This window comes from Stegostoma tigrinum, chromosome 21, assembly GCF_030684315.1.
Source record: "Stegostoma tigrinum isolate sSteTig4 chromosome 21, sSteTig4.hap1, whole genome shotgun sequence".
Taxonomy (NCBI): Eukaryota; Metazoa; Chordata; class Chondrichthyes; order Orectolobiformes; family Stegostomatidae; genus Stegostoma; species Stegostoma tigrinum.
The window spans coordinates 14,409,146-14,427,816 of NC_081374.1; the positions used below are offsets into that span (position 1 = coordinate 14,409,146).

At 39.2% G+C, this 18,671-nt stretch overlaps 1 protein-coding gene across 3 annotated transcripts in view; it reads right to left on the reverse strand.

The window, feature by feature from the left end:
• Positions 1-1,059: 1,059 nt before the first annotated feature.
• LOC125462839 (ubiquitin carboxyl-terminal hydrolase 49-like) overlaps positions 1,060-18,671 on the reverse strand; it is a 71,486-nt gene continuing 53,874 nt past the window's right edge. The window contains exons 5-8 of one of the 3 annotated variants that reach the window (XR_007249720.2): positions 17,741-17,849; positions 12,903-13,123; positions 8,309-11,616; positions 1,060-2,705 (exon numbers count right to left, since the gene is read on the reverse strand). Coding sequence is in view for 2 of the 3 variants with exons in the window: in XM_048553268.2 (XP_048409225.1) it covers positions 11,423-11,616; positions 12,903-13,123; positions 17,741-17,849 (524 nt within the window). In the remaining variant the exon portion in view is untranslated. Of the gene's footprint in view, positions 11,617-12,902; positions 13,124-17,740; positions 17,850-18,671 lie in introns of all 3 variants that reach the window. The other 2 variants (XM_048553269.2, XM_048553268.2) reach the window with 2 other exon arrangements.

Sequence of the window (18,671 nt, forward strand, 5' to 3'; positions counted from 1 at the left end):
AATTGAGGCTGTACTTTCTGCTCCCGTAGTTCCTGCTTCTTCGTCCTGATGATCCCTGGAGTGTAAGAGAGACCCCTCTGATTTGAGCGGCTTCTTTTAGTTAATTATCCCGGTTATTTCAGAGTACAGCAGCCTAACAGCAGTTTGATGTCACAAATGTAATTAGCATAACTTAAATTGAATTTCTATCTCAGGAAGTGGGTTACAAAAGACAGCATTGGATATTGTAATTTCCCCTATTGATTGAGCCAACTCTAGAAGCTGAGCTGTCTCTAAAACAGTTCTACTGAAACTCAGATCTATTGTTCCACTTGAAACCTTGCAGTATTGACTCATCAACAACCCATTGAATTGTCAATCAAGGTGAATGGCTCACTTATCTGTGTGGCTTGAGTGAATTTGACAGTAAATGCTGCAAGCTTCCTGGCTTTGTATTCAGTTCCACTGTCTCCTAATGCCTATGCAATATAATCAATTAAGGTTGCTGGTTTGCATACTTGTTTGCCTGTCCTGATTCAATTTCCAGCAATGCTGCTTAGTTGGTCAATTTTCCCAGTGTGCCATTCAGTTGGCCAGTATTGCTTTCAGTGGCCCAAAAGAGCTGTTATTTTATTTGGAAGGGACATTTCACTATCTATAATTTGTATTTCCATTCTTCCAGAATGAATGATTCCGTGCAATAAAGAGAAAAGCTGTAAAACCAGTTTCTAGATATTTGTGAGGTAACCAGGTGTAGAGCTGGATGAAGACAGCAGGCCAAGCAGCATCAGAGGAGCAGGAAGGCTGATGTTTCAGGCCTAGACCCTTCCAAGGGAAGGCCTGCTGTGTTCATCCAGCTCTACACTTTGTTATCTCAGATTCTCCAGCATCTGCAGTTCCTACTGTCTCTGGACGATTGTGATTGTGGATAAAGATAACATACTTAGCTAGGAATAGACTTCCATTAATATCTCAAAGAATGTAGGTAATACACTGGAGAGTTAGTGGCATGCTGTGAAACTATAACTATAAGTGGAGAAAATCAGAATAAATTATTTAAAGACAGCCACTGGATGACAGTTAAATTCTAAAGTTGTACTCTTTATTTTTCTTTATTAAGAACTTTAACTTACAAAACAATAGATGTAGAAAGACAAAAGCTTAGAAAAATCATTTCTATTTAAAAAAAATCAAATCACAGGATATGAAATCCAGATTGGTTGACATAGCAAGACAGTACAGGAATGGACCCTGATTCAATGTGCCGTACTCTTTAATACCAAACCACATTTGCTAACACATGAACAAAGTGCCCTAATCTAACACTTAAAAACCTGCTACTGAACATCCAACATAACAATACAATTCGCGAGCGGCTCCAGCCACACTCCTTGCTACCACATGCCTTCAATGAGCTCATGGCACTAGCTATAAAAGTTTAAACCAAAAAAAAGAAAAAAAGGGAAACCACGCATGTGCTTAAAACAAAATAAATGGACCATTCTCAAGCCCCATTTACACAGGCAGTTTACAGAAAATTGTATGTTTGTCAGTAAAAATAAGGAGTGAAAGACATCAATATTTTTCTAAAAAAAAATCAAAGAATTGCTTTATGTCACCCTAACCTCCTGTTAAAATTTGACCCTTCCCTATGCTAATTAATTTTCTTTATGAATTGCACTTCTGTGTAAGTGAATATTTACTGCACACTTCCTCATGCTAACAATAGAAGGTTTTAAATTTCAGGAAAAAGGTTGGTAAACAGACTTCAACTCTTAATGAAACTGATTGGAAAATGCCTTTCGGGTTGTGGGAGAAATCAATACCAGTCATTTTATATGTGTATAATGGAGGAGGGGGGGGCGTACGTAAGATAATTTTTTAAAATGGCACTTTTCGTCATAGATCCATTAGCGTCAAATCATTTCTCAAAAAAAAGGTCTTTTGCAGCTTTCACTGCCATCCTCAAATATGCAAATCTTAAAAACAACCCTCCACGTTTCTTAGAGTGCTTTTGCAGTTTTCATCTTCTAAGTAAAATGTACAAGTTACTGGTTTCAGCCCTGACCTACCTCATGCATCAAGATTGCACTGTATATACTCCATCATATATACTAGTTACGATAAGATAGGGTGACAAATACAGGAAGGCAGGTTGCTTACTCTGCTGTCTTAGAACAAAGCGAATCGAATCATTTGGTTTTGGTGATTGAAATTCTCATTTACCACTTGAGATGAGTTCAGCATGGTATTACTTCCCTCATCTCAGTATATTTGCCTGTGTAACCGGGGCTTTTCATGTGCAGGGCAGTAAATGTTAGGAGGCAATTTGATCACTACCTCCTTTTGGACCTGGTAACAATAGGCCTGAGTAAATTCTGTTTTTATAAAAACAGAAACATAAAACAAACCAGACATTTTCTTTAAAAAAAACAATCTTCATCAATATATTACATTATGAAGTTCACAAAAATGTACACTAGTATATATGTATTTATTTTCTCAAAATTTGCTGGTAAGAACAGTTTGTATTCACAGACACAATGAGCAGTCAGCACCACCACAGTATTGTGTTGTTTGAATCCAGAAGATGACAGTTCTTGAAATCAAATACTAAGGGTGACACTAGGGTTTTCACTATAAAGACTGTACCTTTTCCAGTCTATTGCCTGCTCACCTCAGCTGCCATACTTAAGAGTGCAAGTGCATGCGAGTAATGTACAGTCCTAGAAGAGAAATTACAACAAACGACAATATAACGTATAAAAACTTGTTACAACTTTCTTTGTACCAATTATTTTAGTGTTCATGATAATTGAACAACATTCAAATAAAACATTCAAAAATATGAAACCATCTACGAGCAAGCTGCAATATTCTGGTAAAAGGAGACATTCAAATCAATAAATACAAGCGGTAAAACTAGCTTCTTTAGGAAGTGGACAGAAGTAAATGGAACTGAAAAATTATTTCATATAAAATGGGCAAAAGTGAAACTGAGATGCATTTTGCAGAGATTGACTTAATTTGCTACTGTAATGAAGATCAAACACATTGCTGCTGCAAACAGGATTTATAAACCAACGAGTTGATTTAATCCATGAATAGCAGTGTGCAATGATGGTTACACAGGTTTAGCAAACATTATCAAATTAACCAGAAGCTGCCTTTTTAGCAACAGTCGAGGTCAAGGAACTGAATTAGTTCATAAGTAATACTTAAAGTAGGTGCAAAATACATTAAATTTCTAATGCAAGTACTTGCTGATGGGTAGAGGTGAGTGAATTGAAGATGCAGCAATCAAGAACTGTATTCAGACAGACTGGTGCAGAATGCTAGCTTCCTCAAGAGAGCCACTACAGAAGGAATGTCCCTGATTGGGGAGTAATAGCAACTCGTTATTCATGAATACATATGGAATAACACTGGAGTGACAGCAATAGGCCCATCTGTGTGTTCTCTATCCGAGGTAGGTACATGTCATGAGGAACATTATGCAGGGTGTTAAGCAGAGGTGGACAAGGGAAGGAGAAAAATTTTAAAGAAAAAAAAACTTACATTTCTCTTAGTACCAGTTGTACTATTAAATTTATGCCAAAGCTCAGAAACCATTTTATTTATAAATGAAACAATTTATGAAACACACTGCTGACATCTTGTGATAGAGTTATAAATTACAACTTTAGTGTCAATAAAGTAGAATAAAGTTCTCCAGCTTGGAATTTTATTCTTGTTTGTCGGAACTCAACTCTGACTTTGCTAGGGTTCCCAAATATCTTAAAAATCTCATTGTCAAAGTTAAGGATCACAGCAGTCTTGTTATCCCTTGTTACTGTCCTGGGCACAGACAACATTAGAAAATACAGGAATAAAAATAAGCCATTTGATCCATCAAGTTAATTTCTGTGGCAAAACATGGGCAGTTTTTGTCTATTACTTTGGCAAATAATTCCCAAAAATCCCAAAAAACATGACTGATCTAAACTATTCCTGACTCGGAGATTCAACCCGAATTCTCCAATATAAATTGTTTGATGCAAATTATAAGACCACAGCTCGAGATACAGAGCTAACAATTTTGGGATAATCAGAATTTGAAATAATTACACAATTAATTAAACCCAGAATATCTTTTCCCCCACGAAACTTCCTGATTTTCACCACAGGTTTCCAGGCAAACGTTAGGATGGCATTGGTTTGGAGGGGGTTGGGGAGAGGAGGAGATATTTACAATTTTCTACACTGCTCATTCTTAAATTGCCCAAATTCATAAGCAGGGGGGCCATCTGCCTCAGAGGAGTGTGGACCTAATTCAGCTGGCAAGCTTCCAATCCAATCTGGCAGCCAGTATCCTGGCCGTGGGAGAGAGAAAGATAAGGTTCTTTAAAAAAAAGGCTCTTTTTGCACCTGCAGGAAAAAGAGTGATCTTCAAGGCCCCACAATACTGCAAACCTTCAAAAAAGAAACAAAAATGCAGTATACATGTGGAAGCAAGTTGTTGCAAAGGAAAACAAATAGGTTTGTACAGTGACCAAGACTTCAGAAGATGGAATTCAATGTGGGGGAAAATGTGAGGTCACTCAAATAGGATCCAGGAAAGATAACTTGGAGCATTTTCTCAATAATTGTAAAAAAACAGTGATTTGCACATTCAGCACACAAAACTAGGTGATGATATTAAACACAAAAATACCAGGTAGAGGAAATCATACTTAAATTTAGATGTTATTAGGACTCGCAACTGGACAAGTGCATTCAGTTTTAGGTGCCTCTAGATAAACTGGTCTTAGATTTGGTTCTGGTTTTCCAGAGCTGAAAAGTCAGGAGTATGAAGACAAGTTGCATAAACTGACTTGTAATCACCTGAGTATAAAAAGTGAGGAGTATCTGATGGAGTTGATTAATATATTAGGATCTAGGAGTGCTGACACAGAGCAAATATTCCCTTTGGTCATAAAATCAAGAACCAGCATTTATGTAGCACCTTAACACTGCCATTGTTCCTCCCAAAAACAAAACGGGGTGACTCGGTGGCTCAGTGGTTAGCATTGCTGCCTCACAGCGCCAGGGACCCGGGTTCAATTTGTTCCATACATGATAGAGGAAGCCTGAAACTCTCAGCCCATAAGACAGAGTGCTGGACGCCTTCAGATCTTGAGATGGCTTTTATTGTTTAGTAAGACTGCCAAAGGCTGATGGAGCAAAGGCTGATAAAAATGCAGCAGAGGTGCAGATGTACTAATTCTTAACTGAATGGCAGAGCTGGCTTGAAGGGCTGAATAGTCAAATTCTGCCTCTATGTTCCTCATATCTGGCCTCAACTCTCAAATCCTGTTCATCAATCTCTCCAAATCCCTTCTGGATTTACTTTACTGGAAACTGCTACTGCAGGTCCCAAAATAAACCTTGAATACGTCACCATAACATTTTCCAGGCTCAATTTCCTAATTAACTTTGAAATAATAATCTTTGATCCTTTAATTTGGTTTTCAAGACTGTTTGTAAAATTAAATCTTTAATTTTGTTTTCTTAAAAAGATGTAAATTGCTATCAGTTTAAGTATATGCCAAAGTAACAGGGTGATGGTGGACAGGATGTGTAATGCATGAGCACTATTTAGACACAATCCCTGAACAAGCTCTATGACCTAAATGCCATAATTATACTGAAACCTGGCATCATAATCTACTGAATCCATTTACGCAGCTTTGAACAGTTTCACAAGGAGATTGTACTGGTGTAATATCCATGCAGGCAAACCCCCCAAAACCCCACCACTCTCCTTCCAGAGTCATTTGCTGACCTAAGAAAACACTTGAGGGAAGTAGCTGCATAAAATACAGGGAGGACCTGCAATTGGGTGGCAGGTTGTATTAGAAGATGTCAGCACTAGCTGCAACATGCAAGCACTGGATGCAGTTTACACCACTGCCAACTCACAATAATTCAATTAGGCCTGTAATAGTTGCATGTCGCTACCGAGTCAGAATGTTTTAATAAACTGTCTGATCACCCAAATGGTTTCCCTTTTCTAAGGTTGTGGTCAGGAATAGTCATCAGGCAATAGCTGTCCTGGAGCACCTCAATCAAACAATATTTAAACACCCTTCTAAAAACCTCACTGTCTACAAAGTAATGTAGTTGTACACACCACAATGGCCGAAGGAAACACCTTTCCGAGTGGAGCCGATTCATAGCAGTACAATATCAATTTGCCTCTTGTTGAACTGCTTAGTGCCAACTTGCCCTGACCTAATCACTTTACTGAAGTTGAAAAATGAGGCATCAGTGCCAATTACTGTTCTCAATTAACTATTAGCAAGTTGAGAGCACAACAAGATTGTCAATAATGGATTAGTCCTTTGCTAACTCATTATAAAATGCAAAACCAAGACCATATCTAGTTCAAAATTATCAAGCAATGATGGATTTACCTGTAAAATTAATTTGACTGACCTTTTGAGAACTTAAAGAAAATCAAATTCATCTCTATAAACTTGTCTTCATTCATAAGTTAATAAAATTGGAAATTTAGTTGGATACCAGCAGTGAACAAGACTATAACACTGAAAAAATCTAGCTCAACAGTGTCAAACTTGCTTTCTTTTATAATGAAAACCTTTTCCACTGAACTCGAGATCAATGTTTTATTTCACTCAATATTTTGAAACTGAAGGAAAATAATTGGAAGTAGCTCACCAAAAAATAACAATGCAATTTTTGCCAAAACTACTTTGATAGGAAAAACTAAGAAAACATTTATGTTTCAAAGACAGGATATTTTCAAAAGATTTCTCAATACATCTCTCCAGTTTGTTCTAGAGAAATCTGCCTTACATCACCACCATCGGTCAACAAAATGAAGCAAGTAAGCATTCCTCTTCTCAAAATACATTGAACTTAGTACAGTTTAAGACAAAGTGGAAAGATTTATTTTTCTATTGGGACTGGAACTCTCAATTCAAATCATAAATAACTTATGTTTAAGTTCTTGCTACTTAACTGGTTTTTTTTTTTCCCTCAACGTCCAATTTGGAAATCTATTGCTTAAAGTATATCCTTCCAAAATTACATATCATACATAACGCAGCATTTTGTTCTTCAGTAGTTTGGATATTTTACTTAAGTTTCAGTTCATTGCCCAAATAGTCATTCTTCACACCATTCCCCTCAATATCGAGGGCAAACAGACTAAATCGACCAAGGGAAATATCACAAATCAAAGCAACCCCATCTATCACCCAACACACTTGCAATGTATGAAACTGAATAGCAATAAAGAGAGGGAATCCTGGTTGCAGATTATCCTTTTATAACTTAAGAGATTTTGAGGTCAATCCCAGTTCCCCAACTGAAATCAGTTGGCATTAACCAAATGCAGGTTCTGATGTAGGATTGTCAACTTTTTTTTAAAACAGAACAGTTCATGTGTAGAAAGAACTGCCAGAGAAAGTGGTGGATGCGGGGTACAGTTAAAACATTTAAATGACATTTGGACAAGTTCATGAACAGGAAAGGTTTGGAGGGTTATGGGCCAGGCACAAGTAGGTGGGACTAGTTTAGTTTGGGAACGTTGTCAGCATGGACTGGTTGGATCGAAGGGTCTGTTTCTGTGTTGTATGATTGACGAACTCCGTTTCTGCACAGATGCTGCCTGAACTAATATGTTTTTTAGCATTTTTTGTTTTTAAAGCAGATTGCCTGTACTTGTAGTAACATGGAATCTTCCCTTGCTATACAACTGAGCTTGTCAATGTAGAATTAAAAAACTTAACAAATGGCAAAGATCTGTCACTCTTTGAAACTGCAAAGAACCGGAATGATGTCTGTGAGGCCAGACACAACAATCAGATTGTCTTGCTAATAAAATAAAATGAGGGAATCACAGACAGAATTTCTTTAGGGCAGAACTGTACCATATAGGAAGACCAGAATAGGATATTTAGGTCAGGTTTGTATTAGAGAAAGAATCATGAGGGTAGATCATTAAGGGTAGCCCTGTGCTCAAGGTAGTCTTGTGTGGATGTTTAGGACAGCAAAAATAATGACATGGCTCAAAATAGGTACCACCTTAATATATCCTCCACTCTATTATTCAAAATTAAGGGCTACGGGAATTTAAGACATGACTGGGTGCAAGTACGAGCTTGCAAAATTTGTTTGTATCTTATGTTCATTTTTATATCATATGGTAGATGTAACAACTACAATGTTTTGGTTGATTAACTTGCTCACCAATTTTCAGCACCAACATTGATAAGATAAATGAAAAAAGGTCATCAATCTAAAGCACCATCTCAAGCTCAGTTTTCAGCAAAGTCGAACTTACGTAAGTTATTTGAGTTGTGTTTAAATAAATTTCCTTCCAGAACTGTGCTCCACTCGAAACAACAGGAGAGTAGAATGATATCAAATAACGCAAAACTGTCTAGTTCTGCAAATTCTGAAAGGTAGGCAAAAAGGAAATAACTCAACCAAACACAAGCTGTACTTGAACTGTAATATGGATCAGGACTCACTTACAGAAACCCATATAGGTTTCAACATCCAAATTCATTTTAGATGCATAGTACAAAGTGACAACTTGCAAGCGGATACCAACAGGGCAGAAGTGGGGACCAGGTCTGACTTTATTTTGGTACACGTAAACTGACTTTCAGCATGAACACAATGAGACTTATTTTGCACACAATTTGTTACATAAAAAAGCTTAGCCACTGGCCTTTCTAGGCACTGAAGTAGCATTTCTGCTCCATATTCTATTGAGCTTATAGAAACAACATAATCGGTAATAGGTTCCTTTTTACGACTCAAATTGTGTTTTTGATATTTCCAACAGGACATAAAAGGTTGTTATGGTGTGCAAACTGCCAAAAGGTTGGCAGTTCATTATTAAATGATATGCATAGAGGATCTGAAGTTGCTGCAGCAGTGCAAGCTGGTGGAAAGCAGCCTTGCACACAGTACCTCTCTGTAACAGACTGACATACACTGCCTCCCTTGTTAGCTGCCATACTAAATATGAAGTATCTTAAGTTCTGAAGCACCAAAGTTTGGGTCATTTTATAAGTCAACAAAGCAAGTGATAGGCAGCACTGATCTATCTCCAACCAGCCGAATGAACCAGAATCTAGGTGGAAAGAGTAATCAATGTCACCAAGTTTACAAGTGGGAGGGTAGGGCTCTTGTTGTGGAGTGGAAGTGTCCCTATCTGCAGGCTAGCAGGCCTGGGTTTAAGTCCCACTTATTCCATTGTGTGAGAACAGGTTGATTACAAGTAGTTATAACTGGGAGGATGAATTGGGATAAGGGAAGGCAGCGCATTGCGAACAGCACCTCAAATTCTAAACTTAAAGTTAAAAAAAAGTGAGAATGAATTCAAACCTGTCTCAACAAAAATTAAAAACTTTCATCCTCAGTACTTTTGCTAGTTCACTATCTGAGTTGTTGGATGAAGATGGCAAAAACAGACAGCAGCCTGTCCTCTGAAGAAAGAGGAAAAAAAACAGCCAGAAGAAAATCATTCCACAGGCATAGGGTAATCTCCAGCTGAGTGATGCATTGGGACCAGTCTGGGAGCTGAACACCTTTACGCAAAATGTGTTGTATTAAGAACATGTTGAGAGCTGGATTTTGAACCCTTTAAACAATCTCATTTGAAAAAGGAATGACAAATTTCAAAAAAGATTTAAAACTCAATGGCACCATATTTCAAGCAGCTTTAGCCATCTCTTGTAAGGTGTATCAAACCAAGTCAACAAACCAAACCATCTCATATGTGTCTGCATATCAGCAACTTGACAACAGCAGATCTCCCCCCACCTCTCTCTCTGGCTTATTATGCTGGACTTGATGCATACTACGATGTGTATTGATTTCATCCTTCTCACTGCTCCCTTTGAAGGGGGTGACTCATGGTGCAGTGCTGTTCCATAAGCGCTGAGCATCTTGTGTTTGGAGAACATACCTGACACGAATGGAACAAATTTCCAGCAGCAACTGGGGCTATTCCACGCCATTTTTCCTTTCAACCCACCTCGTCTAGGGACACTACTATGATTATGTTGGGAAAGATTAGTTAACTTTGCTCGATCCCAGGAGCAAACAAAGGAATTGCCCAGCCAATGCTGCTCCAATCCACTGTAGCCAACAGCCCGGGGCGCAACATTGCTCTGAAATATATTCAAACCTATTAGCTGTAAGCAGCTTAGACAGCAGAACGGTGTGCGTGTTTGTTTTGTTCTGAATAATCTGAATTCCTCAAAAATTCTCAAAATTAAACCAAAACATGATGGAAAAGGGAAGTCAAACAATTGGCAGAAACATTCTAAATACTCACACGTAAGATTGTATTGAACAGAATTATTTAATCACCCACATTTATTTTGAAATTGTTGCAAATGTTGTAACTTACATTTCCAAAGCTGCCATGTTATTGCATGATCAGCTATGCATATACTATCTAAAAACAAGGGCTTGGCTGAAAACACTAACAATTTCTACCCTCATACAAAATCCAACAGACAAAAGGACAAGCCAGGAAGAGTTTGCAGCAGAAGTGCTTTGACTCACTAAGGCTGCTTTAACTCCTAAGAATCATGTGTTCTGAATCTATCAGACCCACAACAGAGGGATTTACGTTATCAGAAAAAGCGCATCCTGTTAGGTTTCATACAAGCCAGTAAATATTTTCAATGATGAGACTGGTGTTGTGTCAGTAATTCTTCACAGCACAAGTCCTTAAACTTAAATAAAGTACAAAAATCATAAAATGGGAGCAAAGGGACAAGGATTTCTCTTGTGGTTTCCTTACTGTTCCGCAGCATTAGTGGCAATGATAGCTGGTACTATGGAGCCTGAAATAATTAGTGAAGGATCAGTGCAAACGTGACACAGCCCTGGCCATAACGTGAAAATGCAGAATTAGTGAATCAGTTCAAGCTTAGCTTGCTATTGCACCACAGGGAATAAACGATTCTGCATCCGGCAAATAACGAGAATGGGTTAAACACATGTACCTGTGTTTAGTCAGTGAATCATGTGGCAAACAAAGGCACCTTCTGGGAGTTAAAGGATGAAAGCAAGTATCAGATATGGTTGCATCTCAAGAACAGCCAACAACATGAATGATGACAATGGATGTACCACCTGGAGGGGAGGGAAAAGAAAACCTTTGCAACAAGAACGTTGATACCGTATACGCCCACATCATCCGACCTGGGACAGTTGGACACTTTGAAAAAAAACCATTTTAATTGACAAGTACGGAATTATATCCTACCATATTATGCATAGGAAGGCTATATATGCTTCAGTAAACGAGCCCTAGGGCATGTGTAGCCCACATGAGAACACATCAGTGTTTGATCAGCCCCAACATGGTTCCCAGTGGTTGACGCTGGATGGTTTCAGTGAATTCCAATAATGGTTTTTGCATCCCATGCTAGGGGAAGGTCAGTCTCCTGTTCTTCTCTGTATTTCTGGTTGGCACCTGAGGTTCAGAATGCATGCCTGTGACAAACCCCACTCTGTTCTGCACGGTTCTTTGAGTGTAAAAGAGAATGTAGGCTTGGGTCTTGCACACGTCCTCCACACTGCACACATTTAGCTTAGAGTCATTACAGTGGACCCAAAACTCTAAAGAGGGGAAAAAAGGATACAGCGGACTTGTAAATATTTAGTATTTTCAGGATATTTATTCAAATGGAGAATGTCAATAAAATTATGTACAGTTTGATATACAACTTTCAGTCTCCCACAATCCCTAAGGCCTCATCCACTCCCCACTTCACTCTTGCGGATGCCACTCCTTCCTTGGATGACAGCAGCCTTGTGTTACTTTATCCAAAGAGTCATTCTTTAATCTTATGCCTAGACTGGGTCAGTGGGCTATGGGATGGGAGCTGTGGAACTGTTTGGCCCTGTTCCACACCACTAAATGCACTTTGTTAAACCAGTCTTACCTACATCATATCTTTGAGAAAGTGATCAGAAGAAGTCCGATATTGGAGGTTTTAAAATCGTTCAGAAAGAGGAGGAAAGTGACAGATTAGATTGTTTTGCACTTTTCATGATTACTTAATATTTTATTCTTTTCCAGGTTTAGCTGTTTCAAGCAAAATTCCTCATTGCAATAAGTTACACACCTCAAATTATTCTTTTCAAAATAGAAAAGGGCAACAAATAGTTCAAACATTTTTTACACAACTGCAATAATCATCATTCATCTTGCAGGATTCAGAAAGAAACAAACTTGAAAGTGGGAGAATGGCATGATAGTCTTTTTGCAAGTTTGAGGCACACAGTATTCAACTAGCAAGACAGACAATTTCACAGCACACAGAGGTGTGACCAGAGGAAATAACCGATAGTTATGCAGTTGTGATAGTAATTAAAATGACCACACTTAAATTTGAATGATTTTCTTTGGAGATAACTGTGCTCATTACAAATTCGGAATATCTTGCTGAGATGGGCAAGACTGCTGACACATTCTATGATTCACTGAAAGCTGCATGAGGAGGGAAATTACTACATTTGATCCCAATTTTGGATGCTGGTCAACAACCCTGAGATCACTCAAAAAAAAATTCTTTTTGGTTGTGCCAGGTCAATGAAGTTTTGGCAGGCTGTTTGTACTAGAGGGCACCACAATCAAGACACTATCTTTTTCAGCACACTATTATGAGCAGTTGATATGGTATTGCAATCAGAAGTGGGATGCAGAGTTTTTCATCTGAGCACTCTGGCACCTACTGTAGAAATCCAACGTGCTGAGCTGACATCAGCTAATTCAGTATGAATTCAAAAATAACTAGAGAAGCTTGTAGTCTAGGGGGAAGAATTCTGCCACTATACCTCCAAAACACCAAGAGTAAAGATCATTTAAGACACTTCCTTGTTTAAACTTAAAGTGTACTGACCTCCTTCTGTGTTGTAGCAGTACGCGGTGTAGTGTCCTGAGCCAAATCCTTTTCCATGATGCATCACCACAGCTGAGAGGTCATATATGAAGCTTTCCTTGCCAAGAGTGGAGGAAGAGTCCCTGTAGCAGTAAGGCTCCATGTTTAATACCTGGTCAAAGTTGACGTGCACCCCTATCTTCTCACGATGGTTGCGGCCAGACCACCTAAAAACACAGTAGCTGCATCAAGAGGGAAATAAGGAACACGAGTACAATATATCAATGCCCTGTAAAAATACTCATTCTGTATAAGATAACTAGATAAAAAAGTCAGTGTCTTATTAGTTTGTTTAACTACAACAGTTCACAACAACAAAAGGTGAAAAGTTTAATCCCTGGTATGCGCTGAGTTAGTTATCTCAGCCACAGCGGGAGAACAGACATCTCGCGGTAGGAAAAGCAGCAACAAATAGAATGAAATTCAAATTCACCAGGCTAGCACCTCCTGATCCCAGCTCAGTGGCACAGGGAGAAAGAGTGCAGCAAGGAGAGGAGATGCCTTGATTTCAATACATTCCAAATAGCTTACTGCTTCCTCAATAGCATAATGTAGAATTGGTATGTGCTGCAGTGTTTAGCATCACATTCACTGTTAAAGGGACAAACAAATAACAAATACTTGCGGCAAGGATCTACAGAATCACCAATAACCAGGAATCACCAATAACCAGGAAACGTTCCTTCTAAATTCGCTTCACTTTTTTCTGAATATGTCTGGTGGCTTTAAGATTGCTGCAGGACCATGCACATGCCTAACTCATGTGCTACCTGTTTGCCCACTGTGTATCACACTCCTGATTGTTACTGTCTGCAATCCTGCAAGGCTTGGAAGGAACTCTGGATCCAAATACTATGGCCACAGAAGGATAAACACTTGCAGGAGGAAAATATATAGAGCTGGGAATTTATACGCTGGTGATTTATTTAACAGGGTAAAGATTAGGCAAACAGAACAAATGCATCAACTGGTACAAGCGAGGGAATATAGTGGATGAAAGCTGTCATGTTGTCTAACTACAGAGAAGTAATTCAAATAGATTAAGGTGAAAAACATCAGTTGCTGTCAGGGCAGTATAATAGAGCTCCAATACACAGTGCAGAACCTAGAGCAAAATTCTGTGCCAGCACTGCAATGCCACACGCAGGTTTCTGTTCATGGGCCAAATTTGGTTAGGAAAAGGAGAATCAAAGGAAGTCCCAAGCTGTTCCCTCATGTAAATTGTTGTTGTTGGGCATTTATGTACCACATTGAATGCAGTAAATCTTTCCAAGGCTAAATAAGAATGATATCAAAACATTACTGACACCGGGTCACTGGAGAGAACAAGACATATGGCCAAAAACTTGATCAAACAGCTGGGTTTTTACAAACTGAATTTAGAATTGGAAAAGCAAAGAAATCTAAAAGATTTGTAGGCCTGGAAGAGGCTAAGTAGAGGGAGGAAATTTGAAAACAAGGAGGTGAATTTCAAAAAGCAAGGCAGTGTCAGACCAGGAGGTCAGATGTAAAGGTAATGATATCCTGAGCAACTTCAGATACATGCAGCATTATGGAGGAGTATAAATATATGCAAGTCAGAAGTTTGGAGGCTGGTCAGGTCAGCACTGAAATTGTCAAGTAGCAAAGGCAAGATTGTCAATTTCAGTAGCGAATACGCTGAGTTAGGACAGACAAGTAGCATGATAAATTAAAGACAGGCCAGGAAAGGATGCTGTGAGGATATGTTCTCTGCTTGGCCAAGTCTGAACACTTGCAGAAATGGACGAATCATGCAATATGCATTTAATATCCAGTCATACCTAAAGTAATCAATCAAGAAACAATGTTTTTCCGCTTCAGTGCTCCAGCAACAAATGGTTACTAACGTGAACAGCCTTCTCATACAAAGTACAAATGCTGTCACCTGCTTTTCACCAATGGTGAAGGATACAGCAATTCCCTTAGGATCTTTCAACTTGTTCCAGTCTGTGGTAACTTCAGTTCAAGGTTAGCTTATCATATTGATAAAGTATTAGAACATAGAACAATACAGAGCATTTCGTTTATGGGTTTCCAAGTGGCTTCCATATTTATACAACGATCATTTAAGAGGAATGAATAGAAGTGTAACAAGTGTGTATTAAAAAAAAAATCAAACCAGACTGAATATTCAGCAGGCAGAAAGAGCAAAGAACAACACAGCACTGGAACAGGTCCTTCAGCCCTCCAAGCCTGCACCGATTATTTTGCCCTTCCTTACTGGAACGGTCTTCACTTACAGGATCCATATCCCTCTATTTCCTTCCTATTCATGTATTCGTCCAGGTGCTTCTTGAATACTGGTACTGTGTCTGCTTCCTCCACCACCACCTTTGGCAATGCGTTCCAGGCACTCACCACCCTTAATGTGAAAAACGTGCCTTGCACAGCTCTTTTAAACTTCATCCCCTCACACCTTGAACCTATGTCGCCTAGTAATTGATCCCTCCACCTGGGAAAAAGCGTTGTACTTTCCGCTCTATCCATGCCATTCACAATCTTACAAATGTCTTTTATGCCATCCCTCAACCTTGTGCATTCCAACGAAAAATCTGTCCAACATTTCTTCATAGCTAAAAACCCCCATACCAGGCAGCATCCTGGTAAACATTTTCTGCACGCTCTCCAAAGCGCCCAAATCCTTCCGGTAGTGTGAACAGAACTGTACACAAATATTCCATGTGTGGTCTAACTGAAGTTCTATAAAGCTGCAGCATAACTTGTCTATCCTTATACTCAATGCCCCGTTCAATGAGCCTTTTTGACTACCTTATGTATGTGCACTGCCATCTTCAGTGATCTGTGGACCTGTACACCCAGATCCCTCTGCATATCGATGCTCCTAAGGGTTCTGCCATTCACTGAATAATTTCCACCTGTACTTGACCCTCCAAAACACATCACCTCACATTTGTCCGGATTAAACTGCATCAACCATTTTTCTGCCCATGCCTCCAACCGATCGATGCCCTGCTGTATCGTCTGACAATCTTCCTCACTATCTGCAACTCCACCAGTTTTGTATCATTCACAACCTTATGAATTAGACCAGCTACATTTTCTTCCAATTCACTTACGTAGGCTAAGAACAGCACAGGTCCCGGCACTGATCCGTGGAACACCGCTAGTCACAACCTTCCATTCCAAAAAGCATCCTTCCACCGCTACCCTCTATTTTCTATGACTGGGCCAGTTCTGTATCCATCTTGCCAGCTCACCCCTGATATGATGTGACTTCACCTTTTGTAGCAGTCTGCCACAAAAAGCTTTATCCAAGGCTTTACTGAAGTCCATGCAGACAACATCAACCGCTTTTCCCTCAATCATCTTCATCACCTCCTCAAAAATCTTGATCAAATTAGTGAGACACGACCTCACCCGCACAAAACCATGTTCTTACTAATTAGTCTATTTGCTTCTAAACGTATATAGATCTTGTCCCCGAGAATATTTTCCAATAACTTCCCTACCACTGACAAGGGACTCACAGATCAATGATTTCCAGGATTATCCCTGCTACCCTTCTTAAACAACGGGACAACAGTGGCTATTCGCCACTCCTCTAGGACCTCACCTGTGGCCAAAGAGGATACAAAGATGTCTGTCAATGCTCCAGCAATTTGTTCTCTTGCCTCCCTCAATATCCTGGGACAGATCCCATCAGGACCCAGGGACTTACCTACCTTAAGACAGACAACGTCTCTTTGTTATTAAAAGCAACTTGGCTCAGAAACGCAACACTCCCTTTCTTGAGATCATCCTCTAACAATTCCTTCTCTTTGGTGAATACCGACACAAAGTATTTGTTTAGGACCTCAACTACCTCTTCTGACGCCACACATAGATTCCCTCCTTTGTCCTCGAGTATGCCAACCCTTTCCCTGGCTATCCGCCTGCTTTCTACATATGTGCAAAAAGCCTTAGAAATCTCCTTAATCCTATTTGCTAATGACATTTCATGACCTCTTTTAGCCCTTCTATTTCCTTGTTCAAGTTCTTTCCTATTTTCCATACACACTTCAAGGGTTTCATCAGTTTGCATCCTCCTAGACCTTACATTTGCTTCCTTTTTCTTTCTGACCAAGGTCATAACAACCCTGGTGATCCAAGGTTCACGGATATTGTCATACTTATCCAATCTATACTATGCCTATACTTGCAGAAACTAGACTGCAACCAGAATAATCACATTGACGGCTCAAATATGCTATCTATACTTCAGCTCAGATTCTAATTAAAACAAAGTTCTTTTCAATAGAAAGAAGAATGAAAAACTTGTATTTTATGCCTTCCAGTCAATGAAGTATCCTTTTGAAATGTAATAATTGATGCAATGGAGAGAAAGGGGCACCCAAGCTTCAGCTAGCAACTCCCACAAACAGCAAGAATAATAGCTGATACCTAATTCGTTCTCAGTGATGTCAAATAAGCGATACCTACCAGGGATAGCTTCCCTAGTCATCTCTGGAACAGTCCCAAGGAATCCTTTAGACAGCCAACAGAGCAAACAGCACCTTAGTTTAAGTTTAATCTGAAAGACTGCACTTCTGACAGTATTCCCTCAGCAGTACTTGACAGTGACATGCTTGCCCAGAGATTTGTGCTGAAGTTTCTCAGGTAGGACTTAAACACACAAAACGTCCACTCCAAGAGTGTCACATATTGAGCTATAGCTAAAACCAAAACTATGAGCACTGAAAGGTCAAAGGTACAACTAAAATATTCATAGATTATGGAACTAAACACAATCTTTTGCAGCTGCAGCAAATTCATGTTACCTGAATCTTTTAAGGTGCAGACGGAGGACCTGAGGTAGTCTGTATATCATTAGCTGTTTTTGAGCTTCTGTCAGGACGAGGGGTTTTGGTGAGGATTTTCGTCGTTTACCTGAGAGATAATTAGCCAGAATTACATAAAATTCATAGCACAGAAACAGGACATTTGGCCCAACTGTTCTTTGCTGTTGCTTTATCACTTGAATCTTTTGTTTCTGTTTCATTAATATCAATAATCATACTTTCAGTTAAAAGTATTACTTATTCAGCCCTTTTAAGATCAGATGCACTGGTATACATCACTGTTCACAGCTTAAGTTTGTTGTAAGGCAAGGAATGGTTTATTGGTTGGTGAATGTCTAGGCCAAACAGTGCACCGAGTAGACTAATCCTTCAATGAAAATGATCTCAAGGCAGTATTCTAACAGTAATTGAGAACAATGAAACTAGAAAAATACTTAAAGAAGTATGATTCTGTTTGTTATCTTAAGGTCCCATCAAGCAGCTACAGTTTAAGATTTCACCCAATGCTTTCGTTTTTTTGAGGCAGCGAATAGCTATAGAGACTAGAAAGGCTGCAAGGATGATCCCTGATTTGTGAAGACTTACCAGCTCTGTAATGGGCACTACAAATGGTGTCAGAAGCCTTTACGTAGGGAAATCAGATTAAAATTGCTTCTGTAAACATACAGCCAGGACAAGAATGAATGCAGATAGTCTGTCAGTATTTGCTGTCCTGAATCGAGTCCCACCCGCTTCAGAAGTGTGTTATCACGTATCTGAATGGGGAGGAGTTTTGAAAGGATTAATTTACTGTTTAGGCACATATAAGAAACTACCCATTCGACAGGTGCCAAGGTCTCAAGTACTCCAAGTCTGGATAACCATTGTTACAGTGCTCATCTGAGAGGAAAGCTCACTTAAAAGAGGCACT